The sequence below is a fragment of the Hyaena hyaena genome, unplaced genomic scaffold (genome assembly GCF_003009895.1).
Source record: "Hyaena hyaena isolate Hyena2069 unplaced genomic scaffold, ASM300989v1 scaffold_68, whole genome shotgun sequence".
Taxonomy (NCBI): domain Eukaryota; kingdom Metazoa; phylum Chordata; class Mammalia; order Carnivora; family Hyaenidae; genus Hyaena; species Hyaena hyaena.
Window position 1 is genome coordinate 645,777 of NW_024080700.1, and position 21,605 is coordinate 667,381.

Sequence of the window (21,605 nt, forward strand, 5' to 3'; positions counted from 1 at the left end):
AAGCTGTATGTATATAGTTCTATTGTGGCCTAGTGATATATAAAATTGTAATGTATTTGACAATAATAGCACAAAGGCAGGGTGAAACAAAGCTGTATTTGAGTCAGGAAATAATATGAGATGGTAACTCAAATCCACAGGAAGAGATGGAGAGAAGCGCACTATGGTAAAGAGGAAGGCTAATACAACAAATTCTAGGAACATACTTCATCTCCTTTCTTCTGGCAGCTTTTAGACTCCTTCCTCACATTTACAAGATTAACTCAAAATGTATTATAGGCCTAAATGTAAAACCTATAAAACTCATAACAGGGGCGCCTGGGTGGCTCAGTAGGTTAAGCGACTGACTTCGGTTCAGGTCATGATCTCATGGTTCGGGGGTTCAAGCCCCACGTCAGGCTCTGTGCTGACAGCTAGCTCAGAGCCTGGAGCCTGCTTTGGATTCTGTCTTCCGCTCTCTCTGACCCTCCCCTGCTCATGCTGCCTCTCTCTCTCTTAGAAATAAATGAAACGTTAAAAAATTTTTAAAAACTCATAACAGAAGACATAGGCCTGAAGCTTCATGATAGTAGGTAATGGTTTTTATTTTATTTTATTTTATTTTATTTTATTTTATTTTATTTTATTTTATTTTATTTTATTTTATTTTTCAGAGAGAGAGAGTGTGTGTGCACACAGGGGAGAAGCAGAGGGAGAAGGAGAGAGAATCTTAAGAGGTCCAGCAGGGCTCAATCTCACAACCCTGAGATCATAACCTGAGCCAAAATCAAGAATCAGACTCTGAACTGACTAAGCCACCCAGACACTGCAAGTAGGGGTTTGTTAGATATGACACTGAGCTCAAGTACAAAAGAAGAGATAGATAAATTGGAGCTCACTAAAATTAAAAACTGTAAACAGCACCATCAAGAGAGTAAATAGGAGGGGCACCTGGGTGGCTCGGTTGGTTAAGTGGCCGACTTCAGCTCAGGTCATGATCTCACAGCTTGTGATTCAAGCCCCACATTGGGCTCTGTGCTGACAGCTCAGAGCCTGGAGCCTGCTTCGGATTCTGTCTCTCTCTCTCACTTGCTCGCTCTCTCTCTCTGCCCCTCCCTCACTCATACTCTTGTCTTTCAAAAATGAATAAATGTTTAAAAATTTAAAAAAAAAAACCAGAGAGTAAAAAGGAAACCTACAGAACAGGAGAAAATATTTGCAAATCATATATCCAGCAAGGTATTTGAATCCAGAAAACATAAAGAATTCTTACAACTCAATTATAAAGAGACAAATAACTCAATTAAAAACTTATTCAGGGGCAAAGGGCTTGACTAGATACTGCTCACAAAAAGACACACGGCCAACAAGCAAATGAAGGGATGCTCAATGTCACTAGTCATTAAGGAAATTCAAATCGAAACTGCAATGAGGTATCACTTCACATCCACTAGGGTGGCCATTAAAAAACAAACAAACAAAAAACCCCAGAGAGTAACAAGTATTGGTGAAGATGTACAGAAATCGGAACCCTCACACGTTGGTGAAATGTTGGTAAGATGGTGCAGCCCCTTTCAAAACCAGCTTTGCAGTTTCTCTAAATGTTAAACATGGTGCCATCATATGTAACCCACAATCGCACTTTTACCTCTAGGTCCCAGAGAAAAGGAAACATACATTTACACAATACTTGTATGAGAAAGTTCATAGCAGCATTATTCATAGTAGCCAAAGATAACCCATGGGAAACAACCCTTCAAATGCTGAATGGATAAAATGTGGTCTATATCCATACAAAGAAATATTATTTAGCCATGAAAAGAAACAAAGTACTGATACATACTACCACATGAATCTTGAAAATATTGTTGAAGAGGCCAATTGTGAAAGACCACACACTATATGATCTCTATCCAAGGACGCCTGGGTGGCTTAGTAGGTTAAGCTTCCGGCTTCAGCTCAGGTCATGATCTCATGGTTTGTGGGTTCAAGCCTCACATCATGCTCTGTGCTGACAACTAGCTCAGAGTCTGGAGTCTGCTTTGGACTCTGTGTCTCCCTCTCTCTCTGCCCCTCCTCTGCTCGCACTCAGTCTCTCTTTCTCTCTCTCAAAAATATACACAAATGCCTATATACATACATAGAATGTGCAGAACAGGCAAATTCACAGAGACAGAAAGTAGATTAATGTTTACCTGGGGCTGGAGGGCAGGAGTGAGGTGAGGTGGGGCATGGACAAGGATTTCTAATGGGTACAGGATTTCTTTCTAGGGTGACAAAAATGTTCTCAAATATTGTGCTGATGGTTACACCATTCTGTGAACACAGTACAAATCATTAAAATGTGTGCTTTAAATGAGTAAATTATATGGTATGTGAATTAAAACCCAATACAAAACTGTTTTTTAAAAAAGGTAACAAGAGGGGCATCTGGGTGGCTCAGTCGGTTAAGCGTCCAACTTCGGCTCAGGTCATGATCTCACAGTTCGTGGGTTCAAGCCCCGCATCACAGTTTGTACTGACAGCTCAGAGCCTGGAGCCTGCTTCCGATTCTGTGTCTCTCTCTCTCTCTGACCCTCCCCTGGCTCACGCTGCCTTTCTCAGAAATAAATAAAAACATTCAAAAAAATTTTAAAAAGGTAACAAGAAAACTAAAATATACTAAGCAGTGAATGCCAGGCTTTTAAAAACCAATGCTATGTTTTACTTGTAATCTAATAAATGTCCACCCAAACAAATAAATACCACAGGAATTCTGCACGGAGAAAGCATACAGATTTCTCCTTTAACTTTGTTACCGGCCACTCTGTACTGAGACAGGCTTTTTTTTTTTTTTTGCAGGTGTTGGTTCTGCATCAAGAATATGACGTGGGTGCATGACAAAACTGAGTCAGATGTAGTCATCCTGTGGCTTTTCAGCTATCATAGATAGGCTTGGGGCCATGCATACTCCTGGGGACATTTGTTCCATTCAAGACAAGGTCACTAATCACTAACTGTCTTAGTTATGAGGCTGACAGAGCATTGCTATCCTGGTTCTAATAGATCACCACAAGGGTTGTGACACCTATTTCACAGATGTGGAAACTGAGGCCTGTCTTAATTAAAATGCATATTCAAAGCTAGAACCTGGCAACACCAAAGCTGATACTCTCTCCCCCATCTTTCCAAAAAAGTCCTCTGAGTCACATCCTTTGTGTTTTTAGCTTGCCAAATTCAACTGTGTGCTCAGCAAAGTAGTGAGAGTGCTAAATCACAATGTAGATGTTAGGGGCTCACATCTTTTCACACCGTGACCATCATCCCAGCAACCCATGTACCAAGTCAAAATTACATGTTTAAAGAACTCTCTCTCCTTTACACAGAACACTGTATTTTGGCATGTGTACTTTTTCTCATACCAATTCAATTATTACACGCATTCTACACTTTTTGTGAGGTTTTATACACACTTTGAGTCTGATACTTCATGGGTCACTTAAGGAATTCTCGAGTGTTATTTGGGCTCTACATGATTTCTAGATGATTCCATGCTTTCTACATGATTTCTGACTCTAGACCCTAACCTAGCAGTAAAATGCCAATCCTACTGAACTGTGAGTCTCCTGGTGCCATTTACTCTTTTCAGTGGCTCAGGGCTCTTTTGACTTATGGTCTAGGCTTTTCTAGAAAAGGATTGTGGTGTACATTGGCTCAAGCCCTTGTAGACAGAAAAAGACAAACACCAGAAAAAGCACATTTTACCCTCTCCTACCTCCTCTACTTGTAGGGTTTCTCTTTCAATTTTTTCAAGTAACTCATTCCTCAGCAAGATCTCCTTGTCCAGACGGACGGATGTCTCCATCGCTCGCTGTAGCTTGCTCTGAAATATAACAACACGGCAGGTCTTGAGCAAAGAGGATTGCTCAGAACCACCAGACACTTATTAAACAGGACAATAGAAAGACCGTCCAGGAACCTCGGCCTGCCCTTCTCACAGCGGCCCAGGTCTTCAGAATGCCGGCGCCTAGATGGTAGGGGGAGATGAAGACCTGCAGAGTGGCCAGATGCACCAGGACCCAAACCCTGCCCCACCCACCATTTACTAAAAGAAACTTTGGGCAAGTCCAGGAACCTCTCTAAACATTGTCGCCTCACAGGGCTGTGGAGAGGGTTAAGGGAGGTAATCACAGTAAAGTGCTGAGCACAGTGCCTGCCACATGGAGACACTCACACAAACAGCTGCCATTACTAGATGAAGAGAGAGAGATACTCCCCCCTGAGGCAGGTGCCACTGCTATCCCACTCTACAGCTGAAAGAAAGGACTCTTAGGAGGATGAAACAAATGTGCCCAAGGTGGTAGAGATAAGAGGTTAGCCAGGGTTTGACACAGCAGTAGGACTTCTGGGCCCAAGGGCTCCATGGGCTTCACCCCTGTCTCTAATGCCTGTCCAGACTGGGCCTGCTGGCGCCAAATTCTGTGCGGGCTGCCTTGCAGCTTCCCATCATCCCTTGCTGCTGTCTTTCACCAGCTCCCCCCAGGCCCCTGCTTCTCAGATTTGCCCCCCTTGCACCTTTGTCTCCCAGCAGGGGTCAGCCTGGAGCAGTTGGGATACTCTCTGCTGGGCTGAAGAGGGAGCTGAGGGACAGAAGCCAGTGACTCTGAGGGGATCCCTCAACAAGCTCTGAGACCCCACTCACCCAGCACCTAGGCCATGGTGCCCCATGGAAGCATAAGAAGCAACATAAAACTGCAACTGGTCCGAGCGCTAAGAAGGGGAGGACAGCAGTCGAGTTTCCCTGGGGGAAAGGATGCTGGGAAGTAAGCTGAAGGGTTATGTCAAGCATGTCTAAGTAAGAGGAGAGGGAAGAACATGCCACGCTAAGGAAAAGTCTGGAAGAGGAGGGTGCTGGGGCACCATGCCCAAGGTATCAAATCTCAGCCCTGGCAGAAAAGCCTGGAGCCACGTGTCTGGGGGACTCAGGGCACTGGAGGCCGCCACCCTCCTTGTTCCTCTTCTTGCCAGACCTCCCTTCCCTAAGGCTCATCTCCTGCTCCACCTCGTGCATGTGGTTGGTCTGCCTAGGAAAGTGCCATGGGGCAGAGACCAGACTGAGGGGGTGCACTGTGGGGAAGGGGGGCAGTGTAGGACTTCACTGCAGACCAGCAGGTCGCGGGGAGAAAAGGAGAGCAGAGGGAAGGCACTAACCCCGCAGTACAGAGAGACAGGCAGGCACAGACGAACTGCAAGGGCACCTGTAAGGCAGTGCCTGGCTCTGGTGGGGCAGGGCCCTCAAGAAGGCGTGAGGACAGTGATTTGTGATGCTGAGCAGGATGCCAGTCACTTAAAGTGGCTACCTCTAAAAAGGTACATCTGCTCTCTCTTGCTGTGTAACAAATTATCACAAATTTTGTGGCATAAAGCAACACCCTTTTATCATCTCAGTTTCTATAGGTCAGAAGTCCAGGCACAGGGTGGCTCGATTCTCTGCCCAGGTAGGGTCCCGTGGGGCTGAAATCAAGATGTTGGCCAGGGCTGGCTCTCATCTGGAGCTGGGGTCTTCCAAGCTCACAGACTGTTGGATGAATGCATCTCCTTGTAGTTGTAAGTCTACGGTCTCCATTTTCTTCCTGGCAGTCACAAGTTCCCTCTATCTTCAGCCAGTCATGGAGAACCTCTTGCTTAGAGAATTCTTTCCAGTGTTTCAAATCTCTGACTTCCTCTTCCAGACAAAACTCTCTGCTTTCAAAGGACTCATATGATGAGGTTGGGCCCACCCAATAATCTTCCTATTTTAGGGTCAACAATGCCATATCATATTATGTAATCACATAACAGAACAGAACCTAATAATAGAATCCATCCCACCCACAGCCTTGGGGATTGTACGGGGTATACATACTAGGGCTGTGGGGAGTGTCGGGGGACATCTTGGAGCTCTGCCTACCACAAGGCACTAGTTTACATGGGGATCACTAGTTTACAGTCAATTAGGAATGACACATCACAGCTGTCATCATACATTTATATTCTACCAGACTCTATGAGGAAGGACTTGATGGCATAAAGTCAGAGAAAAAGGTATCCCTTTGGCTAAAGCTCATGGACCAAACTCACAGAAGAGACTATGTTTATCTCCTTCACATCCACACCCTCAGCACTTAGCTCGGCGCCTGGCATGCCACAGGTCCTTGGTATGTTTGGTAACAGTTATTCTGCATATGAGCTGCTGAAGTGAGCACACTGGTAATAGTTATTCTCATGCTTTCACAAGGTCCTACACTTGGGTGTTTGATATTTATACGAAAGTGGTCTCTCCTGCCACCACCACCCCCCACCCACCGTCCCCTAAACACACACCTGAATCGCTAGCAGCTCATTTGACGATGCTGGCTAAGCACTTGCTTTGGTGCTAGGAACACAGTGCAGACGGGCCGGAGCTCTATCTCGGTGGCGAGTCGCAAATATCTGTCTCTGGGAGGTGACGCGTCATACCCACGGTCCCCAGTGGAATCCCCATTTGAACTCAGGTGGGGTCTGACTCCAAAACTCAACAGTTATTCTGCCTCCATTTCCTCTAGGAGACCTAACTGAGACATGGGGAAAACAAGAAGGCTCCTCCCTCAACCTGTCGCCATGTCCACCATAGGACTCCTGTGGGCACCTCTTCCCAAGCTCCACTATCTGTTTACTATTATTTGAAACAGGCCTGCAGGAATGATGGCCCCTAGGGTTCTGACCAGAATAGCTCCCATCCCACTCACTGTGGCCTGTGTTGCTGCTGAACGGGTATACAGCAGTCTGTCCTCTGCATTTACACTTGTCCTAAAGAGCTCAGGCCCTGGACCTGCTAGTTTCATTTTATAAACCAGTAGCTCCACTCCAAACGCCTGTCTTTTCTATACAAGTCCAGACAGGCCCTGTGCTCCTGAAGTTGATTCCATGGGATAAAATCAAGATCCAATATGATGCAACCACGTTCTACCCAGCTTTCCAGTCAATGGGGGCCTGGGAGTCGTGGGGATTGGCTTCATCTTGAAATAACAGTGATCAGATAAGCTAACTGCTGATGAGATAGGATCAAAATGGATGATCTATTGCAGATGGATGACACATGAGTTTCAAAACCCAGCACAAGGCTGTCTGTAAGCTTTATGCCAGGGGGAAGCAGTTGGGTTAGGTGGGACACATACCGGACTCGGAGTCCAAGCCCTGTCACAAACTTGTTGCTTGAGCCTGGCAATTACTTTCTCTTTGGGCCTCAGGTTTTTCATTTGTAAAAGGAAAATGTTGGGCAAACATAAGAGTCTAATCTAAACACTTCCAAATTTACACTTTAAAATGACACTGTATGGGCCAAATGAAGACCATCTGTGAGTTACCAAAGCCTGTAGACACCACTATGACCTGGGCACTCAGCCAGGGGTCAGCAGCTTTGCTCTGTAAAAGGCCAGATAGCAAATATTTATTTATTTTAATTTTTAAAAATTTTAATTTAATTTTATTTTAGAGAGAGAGAGAGAGAGCGAGCCTGAGTAGGGGAGAGGGCAAAGGGAGAGAGAGAGAGTCTTAAGCAGGCTCCATGCTCAGTGAGAAGCTTGACACAGGGCTTGATCCTATGACCTGGGATTATGACCTGGGCCAAAATCAAGTCAAACACTCAACCAAATGAGGCACCCAGGTGCCCCAGATAGCAAATATTCAAGCCTTTGCAGGCCAAGAGGCAAAATTGAGGATATAATGTAATTACTTATATTAACAAAAGAAAAAACAAATTTCACAAATATTTTATTGATGAAATTTAAAATATAATAAGTAATTGTTGGAATACAGGTCTACTGAGAAGAATGGAATTTCTGGAGGAGAAACCAATTTTACTTAATTGGGTTTCAAAGATGGAGTCATCTATCACATTGGTTACGGACGTTCTTCTGTAAAAACCATTCTTCACTCCCAGGCCAGTGGGCAGGATACACTGGCCCAGTTAGCTGACTGCTGCATGAAACAATTGCTAGCAGGGTGACTGGACATTCATGGCCTCCCTGCTTAATTATTAATAGTACCTCTTTCTCTCCAAAAGGGTTCTGTGTGGATGAGGAATTATGTATTAGTTTTCTGATTTTTAGCTAAGAGAGTTTTCTTCTGGAGGGTTTTAAGTAGGCAAGTGCTTATTATAGGCCTAAATTAAACAGGGCTCTAAATGTGGTCAGTTCTCAAAACTCATGATGCATAAAAATCATCTGGGGCATTAAAAAAAATTGACCCACAGCCCTCACCCCTTAATTCGATTGGCCAGGGCTGGACTAGGGTGTTTGTATATTTTTTAAAGAAGCAAAAGGCCTCTGGGTGGTTGCAGTGCATAGCTGGAGTTATGGGAACATTCAGAGTATTTCAGGAGAAATGGCTTGTCAAGAGAAATCAGGGAGCAACAGTAAATGATGGACACCCAAGCCTTGTGTAAAACTGCAGAGGTGCCTGGGAGCCTGGCTGTGGCTGGAAAGGTGGGTGTGGGGCCTCAGGGACCTGGGCAGCAGGGCAGACCTTACTTTGTATGCATTGAGGATCTGCAGGGTGTTTCCACATGCCAGCTTCAGCTGGATCAGTTCTTGATTCTTTGCTTCAATGGTCTCTAAAAACTGAGCATTCTCAATCTTCAGCTGCTGAAAATCAACATCATGGAGGGCCTCGCCCACCTCTTCCTTCTACAGCTCAGAAAGAAGAAAAAACAACGTGAGGTTGTGACTTCTAAATATGACTCACATCTTGCAATTCTGGATGAAATTTTGAGAACTGGTCATCATTTAGTCATTCAACAAATACAGACTGGGGATCTGCTTGGTGCCAGGCTTGGTACAGGCACTAGGGTAGAGATTTGAATAAATACAATACTCCCTGGCCTCGAGGAGCATACATGCAACCAGGGTTCACAAACAAGTCACTGTGTGGTGTAGTGGGAGGGGCAGAGGGCACCCAGCAGCCCCTCAGCCAGGCCAGAGAAGGATGGAAGCCTGGGTCAGTAAAGGCTTCCCATAAGACGTAGTGTGTAAACAGGCCTATGAAGGAAAAGTAGGAAGGAGACCATATAAAAGTTGTTTTTAACCTGAGAACCCAGGAGCAGCAGCCCATAAATTTCCCTCCTGTGATCATATGACATTTCTTCACTGTGGTTGTATTAGGGAGGGTGCCCTCCCCGACTTGGCCCACCTTACCTGCCCCACCAGGTCTAGGCCATCTTATCTTTGTGGTAGGCTTGAGCCAAATTAGGGAACTGTTTCTCACCCCCACACTTTACTCACTTCTATTACTTCCTAGGAGGCTTCTTCCCTTTCCCCCAAAGCAACAAGAACAATTTCCTTAAGTCCTAGTAATGACCCATCCTCCAGCTCAAACACTCCTAAACAGTCTTCCACACCAGGAGACTCCCTCCTGCGGCTCCCCAGTCCCTCCTGCTGGGCCTCTGGATGCCAGAGTCTTAGCATCCCCACTCCCTGCTACTCTGTGAGCTCCTGGTGGCAGGACCACCTCAGTGTCAGCCCTGTGCAGCAGTGGCTTTTAGGCTAAGAGTCTTCCACCTCCTCCCTCTCTCACACGTCAGTTGGCTCCTCAGGATATCTGAGATTGCACGGTGCTTGGATACCAGGAACTGTATCTGGAAGCAGCTTCTGTCTATTTTCGGCACTGCAGCCGGGGCCGCATTTTTTTCTTACACTCGTCTCAAATCTCCTTCAATGACACCGCCACTCCGGCCCTCGTCTCCCACTGGGGACCTCCAGGGCAGCGTGTTCTCTCCCTCCCACAGTTGCCCGCACACTTGGAGACCAGCTGGCCCTCCTGGCTCTCCTCGGGCCCTCCTCTGCTGCTCCCCTTGCTTCCCAGCTCCCTCTCTTGGGCTGGGGGCGGGGGGGGGGGGGGGGGCGGGGGGGGGGGGGGGGGGGGGGGGGGGGGGGGGGGGGGGACTCTAGATGACCAGTTCTTCCAGGTGTGCAGCTGTCCCTGAGATGTGCTGCTCTGGGTGAGGGCTGCTCAGAACGAGAGGAGCAAACCCACCGCTTTCTCTGTGGGGCGCTGCAGTTCCCTGGGTGTCCCCCAGGCCACAGCGTCACCTCCAGCTGAGCTGACGTTTTCAGGCACTGTCTGCTAAGCCCTGCAGTACCTGTGCAGGTATCCTGGGGGATCAAAATGGAGGATCTTACATTTGTCCTCAATCACTTGGTGTTGATAAAGTTGTTCCAGCTTGTTGTCTTTCGGGATACCAAGTCAACTAGGCAAGAGTCCCAGACATGTTCATTCGCCAGTACACCTCCGTGCCAGTGTCAGTGGCCACCTCTAATGCACAGGCTATCAGTGCCTATATTCGAGTTAATTAAAAACATACAGAGCCACGGACTCACATTCTAGAGCCTGTGCAGGTCTCCCTTACGCCTTCAGTCAGGAACCTGTAGAGTCTGCCGCAAAGACAACCAAAGCACACTGTACCTGTGTCCCCAGCCTTGTCCCCCAAAAGGGTCGACAACTATGTCCTGAGGGTCTTTCAAGTTCAAGCCAACTACGTCTATGGATTTGCCAGCACAGTAACTGTATGAGTCTATTATTACTGCTGTAACAAATGACCACAGACTTAGTGGCTTAAAACAGAAATCCATTATCTTCTTGCTCATGAGGTAGAAGATAGATGAGGTAAAACCAAAATGGTTGTTTGGGCTAAAATCAAGGTGCTGACAGAGCTGCATGCCTCCCGGAGGCCCTCGAGGAGAATCTGTTTCCTTGCCTGTTCCAGCTTTGAGAGGCTGCCTGCACTCTTTTGCCCACGACCCTTCCTCCACCTTAAAAGTTCCCCCACTCTGATCCCTGCTTCCATTAACATATATCTTTCTCCTGTCTTCTTCTTATAAGGACCTTTGTGATTACACTAGACCTACTCAGATAACCCAAGATAATGTCCCTCTGAGCCAAGGGGAGATTATTTTAAGAAAATCTCAAGATCCTTGACTTAATCACATCTGCAAAATCTTTTTGCTGTGTGAGGTAACAGATTCACAGATTCCAGGGATTAGGACATGAACATCTTTGGGAACACATTATAGTGTTAAATCACAGTAACAAGGAAGGAAGGAGGGAAGGAGGGAAGGAAGGGAAGTAGGAAGGTAGGGAGGAAGGGAGGGAGGGAGGGAGGAAGAGCCACATACCTGTCTCAATTGTAAAAGCATCTTTTTCCTCTGCACTTTGAGAGAAACATTTTTCAAACGTAATTTATCCTTCATACTGTCCTAAAAAATACAAGTAAATTTTAATCCACTTCTCTTCTGCCTGGTTGGTTTGAAAAGTTGGTAGGTTTGGGACTGCAAACCAAACCTTGGACCTAACATTCAGTCACATATTTTTAAGTCTTTTTACCCAAGCTGGTATTGCTATATCACTTCACTCATGACCAAGAAGCAGAGGTAACAGATCTGCTCCTGCAAATTTTCTATTGCTTTTAAATTCAAGATAATTTGGGTATGTCATTTGGGTACAGGGGCCATTCCTGACCAAATGATTTTATAATTCTTGAGTCTCTTATTCTCTTGGTAGTTTACATAATTTTGTATCACTTATAACACATTAAGAATAATAACCCTCCATATGCCCAGGATCCAAAGCTTGACATGCTACAAAATCTTTGAAAGTGAAGGAACATAATTTTATGTCTCCTTATAAATAATGGAACTTGAAGAGTTCCCGACTAGGTAGACTACCTGACTAGACAGACTCTCACCACCTCTCTCTAGAAAACATAGCAAATCTTGAAACAAACAGTAACAATAAAAAAGAAAAAAATCCGTCTGAGATACTATTAATATTCATCCTGCCTGACTGATTTTAGCCTTGATAAACTTGCATTTTAAGACACACAGTAGGAGTGATGCAATAAATCTGCACATGTGACCCTCCCTGACCAACCCCACTGTTGGTGGGAATGTAAACTGGTGCAGCCCCTCTGGAAAACAGTGTGGAGATTCCGCAAAAACTTAACAATAGAACTCCCCTATGACCCAGCAATGGGACTGCTAGGAATTTACCCAAGGGATACATAGGGGCACATGTACACCTAAGTTCATAGCAGCGCTTTCAACAATGGCCAAATCATGGAAAGAGCCTAAGTGTCCATCAACTGACTAATGGATCAAGAAGATGTGATTTTGCACAAAAATAAACTCAAAATGGATAAAGGACCTGAAGGTGAGACAGGAAACTATCAACACCCTAGAGGAGAAAGCAGGAAACAACCTCCTTGACCACCACAGCAACTTCTTACTTGACACATCCCCAAAAGCAAGGGAATCAAGAGCAAAAATAAACGATTGGGACCTCATCAAGATTAAAAGCTTCTGCACAGCAAAGGAAACAACCCACAAAACTAATAGGCAACCAACGGAATGGGAAAAGATAGTTGCAAATGACATATCAGATAAAGGGTTAATATTCAAAATCTATAAGGAACTCACCAAACTCACACCTGAAAAACAAACAGCCCAGTGAAGAAATGGGCAGAAGATATGAACAGACACTTCTCCAAAGAGGACATCCAGATGGCCAACAGACACATGAAGCGATGCTCAGCATCCCTCATCAGGGAAATACAAATCAAACCACACTGAGATACTACCTCACGCGTCAGAGTGGCTAAAATGAGCAAATCAGAGAACTCTAGATGCTGACAAGGATGTGGAGAAACGGGCACCCTCCTACACTGTTGGTGGGAATGCAAACTGGTGCAGCCCCTCTGGAAAACAGTGTGGAGGTTCCTCAGGAAACTAACAATAGAACTCCCCTATGACCCAGCAATGGGACTGCTAGGAATTTACCCAAGGGATACATAGGGGCACATGTACACCTAAGTTCATAGCAGCGCTTTCAACAATGGCCAAATCATGGAAAGAGCCTAAGTGTCCATCAACTGACTAATGGATCAAGAAGATGTGATTTTGCACAAAAATAAACTCAAAATGGATAAAGGACCTGAAGGTGAGACAGGAAACTATCAACACCCTAGAGGAGAAAGCAGGAAACAACCTCCTTGACCACCACAGCAACTTCTTACTTGACACATCCCCAAAAGCAAGGGAATCAAGAGCAAAAATAAACGATTGGGACCTCATCAAGATTAAAAGCTTCTGCACAGCAAAGGAAACAACCCACAAAACTAATAGGCAACCAACGGAATGGGAAAAGATAGTTGCAAATGACATATCAGATAAAGGGTTAATATTCAAAATCTATAAGGAACTCACCAAACTCACACCTGAAAAACAAACAGCCCAGTGAAGAAATGGGCAGAAGATATGAACAGACACTTCTCCAAAGAGGACATCCAGATGGCCAACAGACACATGAAACGATGCTCAGCATCCCTCCTCATCAGGGAAATACAAATCAAAACCACACTGAGATACCACCTCACGCCAGTCAGAGTGGCTAAAATGAGCAAATCAGAGAACTCTAGATGCTGGCGAGGATGTGGAGAAACGGGCACCCTCCTACACTGTTGGTGGGAATGTAAACTGGTACAGCCCCTCTGGAAAACAGTGTGGAGGTTCCTCAGGAAACTAACAATAGAACTCCCCTATGACCCAGCAATAGCACTGCTAGGAATTTACCCAAGGGATACAGAAATGCTGAGGCATAGGAGCACATGTACCCCAATGTTCATAGCAGCACTCTCCACAATAGCTAAAACATGGAAAGAGCCTAAGTGTCCATCAACAGATGAATGGATCAAGAAGATGTGGTTTATCTATACCATGGAATACTACATGGCAATGAGAAACAATGAAATCTGGCCATGTGTAGCAACATGGATGGACCTTGAGGGTGTTATGCTGAGCGAAATAAGTCAGGCAGAGAAGGACAAATATCATATGTTTGCACGTATAGGAGGATTAGGAGGAACTTAACGGAGGAACTAGGGGGAGAAGAAGGGGGAAATGGTGGGGGAAAGGGAGAGAGGCAAACCATGAGAGACTCTTGAATGCTGAGAAACAAACTGAGGACTGACGGATGTGGGGGGAGATGGGCATGGAGGAGGGCACGTGTGGGGATGAGCACTGGGTGTTATATGGAAACCAATTTGACAATAAACTATTTGTAAAAAAATAAATAAATAAAAACAAAACTTATTTTACAGAATCATCAAAAAAAAAAAGATGTGGTTTTTCTATACAATGGAAGACTACATGGCAATGAGAAAGAATGAAGTCTGGCCATTTGTAGCAACATGGATAGAACTTGAGGGTGTTATGCTGAGCGAAATAAGTCAGGCAGAGAAGGACAGATACCATATGTTTGCACGTATAGGATTAGGAGGAACTTAACGGAGGACCGTGGGGGAGAAGAAGGGGTGAAATAGTGGGGGAGAGGGAGGGAGACAAACCATGAGAGACTCTTGAATGCTGAGAACAAACCGAGGGCTGATGGGGGTGGGGAGAGGGGTAGAGGGGTGACGGGCATGGAGGAGGGCATTTGTTGGGATGAGCACTGGGTTTTATATGGAAACCAACTTGACAATAAGCTATAAAATAATAAATAAGTCTGCACATGTGGACAGCATTTATGTTAAGGTGGTAAGGTGGACCAAATGGAGTGGGATGGCTTCACATGGATCATTCTAACATTATCTTATGAATCTCTTCTCCCTTTCTAAGCCCCAGCCTCCTGTCAACTCACCCTCCGGAGGTTCATGTCTTCAATGTACTTCATCACTTTCTGAGTGGCCAAAATACTCCCTTTCTTCTTGGATATGGTTTTTAGAATATCTTTTTTAAACTCATGCACTGCTCTCTTGATTTCAACCCATCTTATTTCAGCTTCCTCAATGATTGCCTGGAGGAGTCAGAACAAAAAAAGAACAGTTTCCAAAAATCCTCAAGGGTATCTCCCTCTCAGGAAACCTAGGTTCCCAGACTTCTTTGTATCCTAATACATGTTTCTTCTTAGTCTTAGAGACAGATCTGCAAGATACAAATTTGATTATATCAATGTTATTATTAAAAAGCAGGCCTCTGGGGTACTTGGGTGGCTCAGTTGGTTAAGCGTCCAACTTCAACTCAGGTCATGATCTTACAGGCTGTGAGTTCCAGCCCCACATCAGGCTCTATGCTGACAACTGAGAGCCTGGAACCTGCTTCAGATTCTCTGTCTCCCTCTCTCTCTCTGCCCCTCTCCTGTTCATGCTCTGTCACTCTGTGTCTCTCTCTCTCAGAAATAAACATTAAAAAAATAAAAAGATCTTAAAAAAGGGGGTGTCCATAAAAAGGGGGTGAACAAAAACAGTGCCTCCGGTATCTCTGTACATACATATTTCCATATTGGAAATATTATTTATCCATTAAAAATAATCACATTAATATATAGTGATAGGATAGGATATAAAAACATCTGGAAGGATATACACCAAAACATCAGCCACAGTCACATCTGAAGAGATGGACTATTAGGAAGACAAACACTCCTACCATATACTTTTGTAATGGTAATTTGAAACTCTTGGGGCGCCTGGGTGGCTTAGTCGGTTAAGCGTCCGACTTTCGCTTAGGTCACGATCTCACGGTTCGTGGGTTGGAGCCCCGCGTCGGGCTCTGTGCTGACTGCCAGCTCAGAGCCTGGAGCCTGTTTCAGTCTATGACTCCCTCTCTCTCTGACCCTCCCCTGCTCACACTGTCTCTCTCTCTCTCTCTCCTAGAAATAAATAAAACATTTAAAAAAAAAAAAAGAAAAAGAAAATCTGAAAATTTTGAAAAAAGATATTATAAATGAATATATGTATTGACATGGAAAGACAGTAAGTGCAAAATACAGTTTACAGAATAATATACTTTTTATAAAGAAATTCATATATGCCTAGAAAATAATCTAAACTCTAGGTGATAAACACAAGAACCAACACCAATTACCTCAAGTAGGTAACACTGGATGTTTACAAATGTTCCTTCAGCTTACCTGTGCATTCAAATTTTGCTACAATACAGATATCTTTGACACACACACACACACACACACACACACACACACACACACAATTTGAAAGAATAAAAGGGTATCTGTAGCTGCAGAGCAAATCACCTTAATTCAGGCTTTGTCCCGGGGCACCAAGAAGCGAAAGCATCTTCCTTCATGGGCCGTCCCCTGCCCTCCCCGTCATCTTCACGTGCCAGAACATCAGTCCACCTTCGATGCCACTCTCAACATGTCACCCTCCTGCTCAGCCATCCTTCTTGGGGTCCTGCTTTCTAAGACATCAAAGATAAACTCTGCTGCCTGGCTCTCAAGGTCTCCCAGCCCTGCTCGGCCCGATTTCCTCATACAGCCCCCAAAGCCCCCTCTTCTCTAATCACACCTGTCCCCTCAATGTCTTGAATGTGCCAGGTTCATTTCCACCTCCAATTCCTAGCTCATGTCATTCACCTTACCTAGGATACCCTGTTCTCCATTCCTCATCATTCTCCAAGGCCATGCCAAGCCCTGTGTATAGTCCCATCTCCTCGAAAAAGTCTCCTTTGGCCACTCCAGCCCACATTAGCAAGTTAACATTCAAAAATGCGTGTTTGGAAAGAGAAAGAAGGAGAGTGGGGGGAAGGCAAGAGGAAGGGAGAGAGTGAGGAAAGGATAGGTTTACATGGTACAAATAATTCCATCAATAAAGACATGAGTCTACTGATCTGTCCTTCTGGAGGCAATGAGTGTGAGTCTATGTGTGCTCACATGTAGAGACAGAAAAATGTGGGGCACCTAGATGGCTCAGTTGAATAAGCATCTATCTGACTTCAGCTCAGGTCATGATCTCACAACTTGTGAGTTCGAGCCCTGCATCGGGAGAGCCCTGTTTCTCTCTCTCTGTGGGATTCTGTCTCACTCTCTCTCTGTCCCTCACTCACTTGTGCCTTCTCTCTCTCTCGAAGGAAGGAAGGAAGGAAGGAAGGAAGGAAGGAAGGAAGGAAGGAAGGAGAGAGGGAGGAAGGGAGGGGAGGAAGGAAAAGCTTGGGGCACCTGGGGTGGCTCAGTTAGTTAAGAGTCTGACTCTTGATTTAGGTTCAGCTCATGAACTCATGCTTGTAAGATCAAGCCCCACATCAGGCTTCCTGTGCTGGGCGTGGAGACTCTCCCTCTTTCTCTGCCTCTGACCCACTTGCACACATGTACTCTCTCTCAAAAAAAAATAAAAATAGGGGTGCCTGGGCGACTCAGTCAGTTAAGTGTCTGACTCTTGATTTTGTCTGACTCTTGATCTCACAGTTCGTGAGTTAGAGCCTTGTATAGGGCTCTGCGCTGATAGTGCAGAGCCTGCTTGGGATTCTCTCTCTCCCTCTGTCTCTCTAACCCTTTCTCACTTGTGCCCTCTCTATCTCTCTCTCAAAATAAAGAAAAAGCTTTTTGAAAAAAAGTATTTTATAAATAAATAAAAATAAAATTAAAAAAATAGAAATAAAAAAATTTAGAAATAGAACAGAAATATCTCTTTTTCATACAGTATTGCTCTCTGATGCAAGCCAACAACTACATCCCATGTCCAACCGAACTAACACTGATGTTTCTTCTCTGGAGGAAAACTGACCATTTTGCTCTCCAACCAGACATGGACCATGGTCATGTACGCTGCACACAGGAGGTGATTTAAAGGATTTTTCATCCAATCCATTGACTTAAACCTCAAACTCCATATATTATTAAGGAATTATTATATATTTTTAAGGGCACTTATGGTTATTATGGTTGTTTTTTAAAAACAATTCATATCTTACACTGAAATATCTATAGATAAATGAAGCGATAAGTATTATCAGTTCACAATAGCTCAGTGGCCTGTCACAAAGGAGAAGCTGGTAGGGACACGGAGGAAACAAGGGTGGCCATATGTTGATGACTGTTGCATGTGGCTGTTAAGCACATTGCACTAGTCTCTGTGTGTGTACATTTTTGAAATTTTCCACTTTGGGGCATCTGGGTGGCTCAGTCAGTTAAGCATTGGACTTCAGCCCAGGTTATGATCTCATGGTTCGTGGGTTTGAACCCCGCATCGGACTTTGTGCTGACAGCTCAGAGCCTGGAGCCTGCTTTGGATTCTGTGTCCCCCTCTCTCTGCCCCTCCCCCACTTGTGCTCGCTCGCTCTCTCTTTCTCTCTCTCTCAAAAATAAATAAAAATTTAAAAAAAATTTTTTAAGTTTAAAATTTGTTGTCTCCTGAAGCAGGTGAGAAGTTCCTTAAAAGTCGGTCTTAAAATTGTCTTCTCCTACCTGTGTTTCTTTCAAAGTAACACCAGTGATATGAACATACTATGGGTACTTCTCGAAGAGGTGAAAGCGGGGAGGCCAAGTAGGATGGGCTGCAGAGAAAGGGCCTTACCTCATGATGCTGCAGATCTCGTTCGGCATTTGCTCTCATGTGCCTCATTTCATCCTTCGTGTCCTCCAGCTCCTTTAGCACAAGCTCACATTTTTGGTCGCAGCTAAGGCCTATCACACGGTCCGTACCCATGCGGGATCTGGATTTGCGCCTGCCTCGTAACTGTAATGCAGGAAACATAGGGCCATCGTCAAGTAGGAACTGATGCTCAAGTTGGGCATCAAAATGACCACTCAAACTGGCTAGAAATGACCCTGAAGAGCAGCCAGGGAGAACAATCTCAATGTGAAAGGATTTAGGATATGAGGCCTGCGATGATGTTTGTTTCCCACATCAACCTAAGGCCCTGTGCTAAAAAATTCAAAGGCCTCTGCGTGATAATAATGAATCAAAATATAAATAAGGGAAAGTATCCTGAGGGTGGAAAGACTGAACCTGCTCTAGACTAGCATTCAAGTCAGCCTCAGGGGAAACCCAGAGCTCAGTGCTTCCTAAACTGAACACAGAAGAAAGAATGCATCTGGGGGTGCAGTATTCAGCATAAAGCCAAATAGACAAAAATATTTTGATTTCCTACACATTGAAGCCAAAGGTCACCAGCAGATGGCCCAGGGAACGTGTGGGCCCAAAGGTGAGATTGTTTGGCCCTTTCAAAGACAGATCTACATACAGTTTTAAATTTTCAAAAATTAATTACCCACATTTGAAAATCAGGAGATTCCACCAAAATAATCGAGATTTTCAGCTTCTCTTGTAAAATCAGCTGCTCCAGCCAAACCAGGCCACCTGGTTGGATCTTTTAGACAAAGGAAGGACTCCCTTGTGCCCACAGCCGACCCACCTCACTCCTGTATACGACTAGATGGGCCTTGTAAACATTGGAGCATCCCAATTTAAGAGAATTATTTCAAACAAAGTTATTCTGGGAGAGTCAATTCCACTATTAATTGAACCTGATTCCCTTCACAGTCACGTGAAAGAGAAACCCTGGGAAGGAGGGAAGTATCAAAAGTAGAACAGGGAGAAAATCATATGCCACTCGGCCAAAGAGGGCACGCCAAAGGCAGATATACACCCTGAATCTACAGGGACAAGGAGAATAAAAGAATTCTTAGAAGGATTCCTCAGCATACCTGTGCAAATTCTGCTCCCGTTATTTTAACGTCTGATAACCGTGGATATCGCTGATCCGTGGGCTCCAGTTTTTTATAATATTTCTCAAACATCTCTGTCTCAGTTTTCAGAACAGAGTTTCCATAACTGCAAGACAGAGGCACCTGAATAAGTTCTACTAATAAGTTTAAACCCTAAATCACTACTTTTTAACGTAATAGCTACACACGACCTTCTCGAAGATACTTAACCTCTTGCTGCCTCAATTTTCCCATTTGTAAAATGGAAATGATAACAGCACTCATCATTATTTAAGGTTGCAATAAGGAATGCAAAGGCTTTAGAACAATGCCTGGCACATGGTAAGTGCTACTTAAGTATTTGTGTTTTTTAAAACAAATTCTGCTTAATGCAGGGCACCTGGGTGGTTCAGTCAGTTAAGTGTCTGACTCTTGATTTTTGCTCAGGTCAGAATCCCACGGTTCTTACAATCCGGCACCATGTCAGGCTCTGTGCTGATAGTGCAGAGCCTGCTTGAGATTCTCTCTCTTCCTCTCTCTCAGCTCCTCTCACACTCTCTTTCTCTTCTCTCAAAACATAAATAAATAGCGGCGCCTGGGTGGCTCAGTGGGTTAAGCGTCCGACTTCAGCTCAGGTCATGATCTCACAGTTCGTGGGATCGGGCCGCATTGGGCTCTGTGCTGACAGCTCAGAGCCTGGAGCCTGCTTCAGATGCTGTGTCTCCCTCTCCCTCTAACCATCCCCTGCTCACGCTGTCAATCTCTCTCTCAGAAATAAATAAAACGTTAAAAAATTATAAAAAAAATAAAGATGAAAAAAACTATCTGTCTAATGAGCCACAAAATTGAAAGAACAGAGATTATGTTGAAAATTGTTGCTGAGATGAAGCTACAAATCCCACCTTCAAGTATCTTCTAACCCATTTGTAAAATTCCTTCTGAATAACTACGTGTGTGAAGTTACTATATATCCACAATCTTTAGATGCTCCCTTTGGTTTATGTTTCTCAGTTTTTTTTAAAAAAATTATTTATTTATTTTTGAGAGAGAGAGAGAGAGAGAGAATCATATATACATATGAACACCTTAGATATTTTCATATATTACTGAGCAACTTCCTGTGGGCTGAATTTTAAGAGTAAAAGAAAAGGCTCACGGGAAAGCCCAAGAAATCAAAGCGCCTTTTTTCTTTCATGTCATGTTCCCAGGTAGGCTGTGGGGTGGCACCTGAGTCTGAATCCCAGCACCACCACTGACTCGCTGCGTGACCTCGGGAATGTGACTTAACCTCCGTGTCTCTGTTTCCTCACCGCTCCCTAGGTGTGAGGGTCACTGTGCCATTATAGAAGGTCATACGTGCAAAACAGTCTGCACGTAACAAGCATTCAAAAAGTGGTAGCTATTAGTAACATTACCTCAGTTCTGACCTACACTGTTTATAGACATATAGATAACATCTGTTCAGCTTCTAGAAGGATAAGCTGTGAGGCCAAGAAGTCCTACACTTGACCTCTGAACCCCCAGAAGCCAGCCGGCCGGCCATACCTGAGCTCTTCTACCAGCCCACATAGCTGGATAATGGGCAGCTCATTCTCCTCCCCGGCCTGCAACTCGGTGGCAGGGGTCTCAGAGTCCTCAAAACTCATCACTCTGTCCAAGTGGCCTTTGCCACTGCTCAGTGAGGCCAAGGGCGCCCTGTGCTAGCGGCAGAGTCACGCGCGGGCTGCGACCTCCAGAGTGCGTTGCCGGAGCGACAGGACGCGTGCGTGCGGGGCGTGGCTTCCAGAGGCCCCGCCCAGCGCCCCACCCCCCACACCGCCTGGCTCCCCGCGGAACAGAGCGCAGTCACTTACTTCCTCAACAATCGTTCGTAACATGCTGATAATAGCAGCTACTGTTTGCAGGGCACTTGCTGTGCCCTTGGCACCATGTTAAGCATAGTTTATGAAAATCCTTGCAACAACCTTGTAACCTTAGCTATTATTTTGTTTATTCTCCAAATAGAGGAAACAGACCCAGAAAGTTCACTCGGTTTGTCAGAGCTTCTTCCCCTACCTCACTGTGAGTCCCCTACTCTGTTCACCATCTGGTGCTTCATACACACTAACTGCAGTTTCTCTCAGACACCGATATCC

The 21,605-nt window shown here is 44.9% G+C and overlaps 1 protein-coding gene across 1 annotated transcript in view; it reads right to left on the reverse strand.

The window, feature by feature from the left end:
- The window catches only part of CCDC113 (coiled-coil domain containing 113), a 29,572-nt gene extending 8,377 nt beyond the window's left edge, over positions 1-21,195 (reverse strand). The window contains exons 1-7 of the mRNA XM_039232661.1: positions 21,016-21,195; positions 19,471-19,597; positions 18,338-18,499; positions 14,665-14,820; positions 11,148-11,228; positions 8,508-8,663; positions 3,734-3,841 (exon numbers count right to left, since the gene is read on the reverse strand). Of these exons, the coding sequence (XP_039088592.1) occupies positions 3,734-3,841; positions 8,508-8,663; positions 11,148-11,228; positions 14,665-14,820; positions 18,338-18,499; positions 19,471-19,597; positions 21,016-21,116 (891 nt within the window). The 5' untranslated portion in view covers positions 21,117-21,195. The remainder of the gene's footprint in view (positions 1-3,733; positions 3,842-8,507; positions 8,664-11,147; positions 11,229-14,664; positions 14,821-18,337; positions 18,500-19,470; positions 19,598-21,015) is intronic.
- Positions 21,196-21,605: the final 410 nt, after the last annotated feature.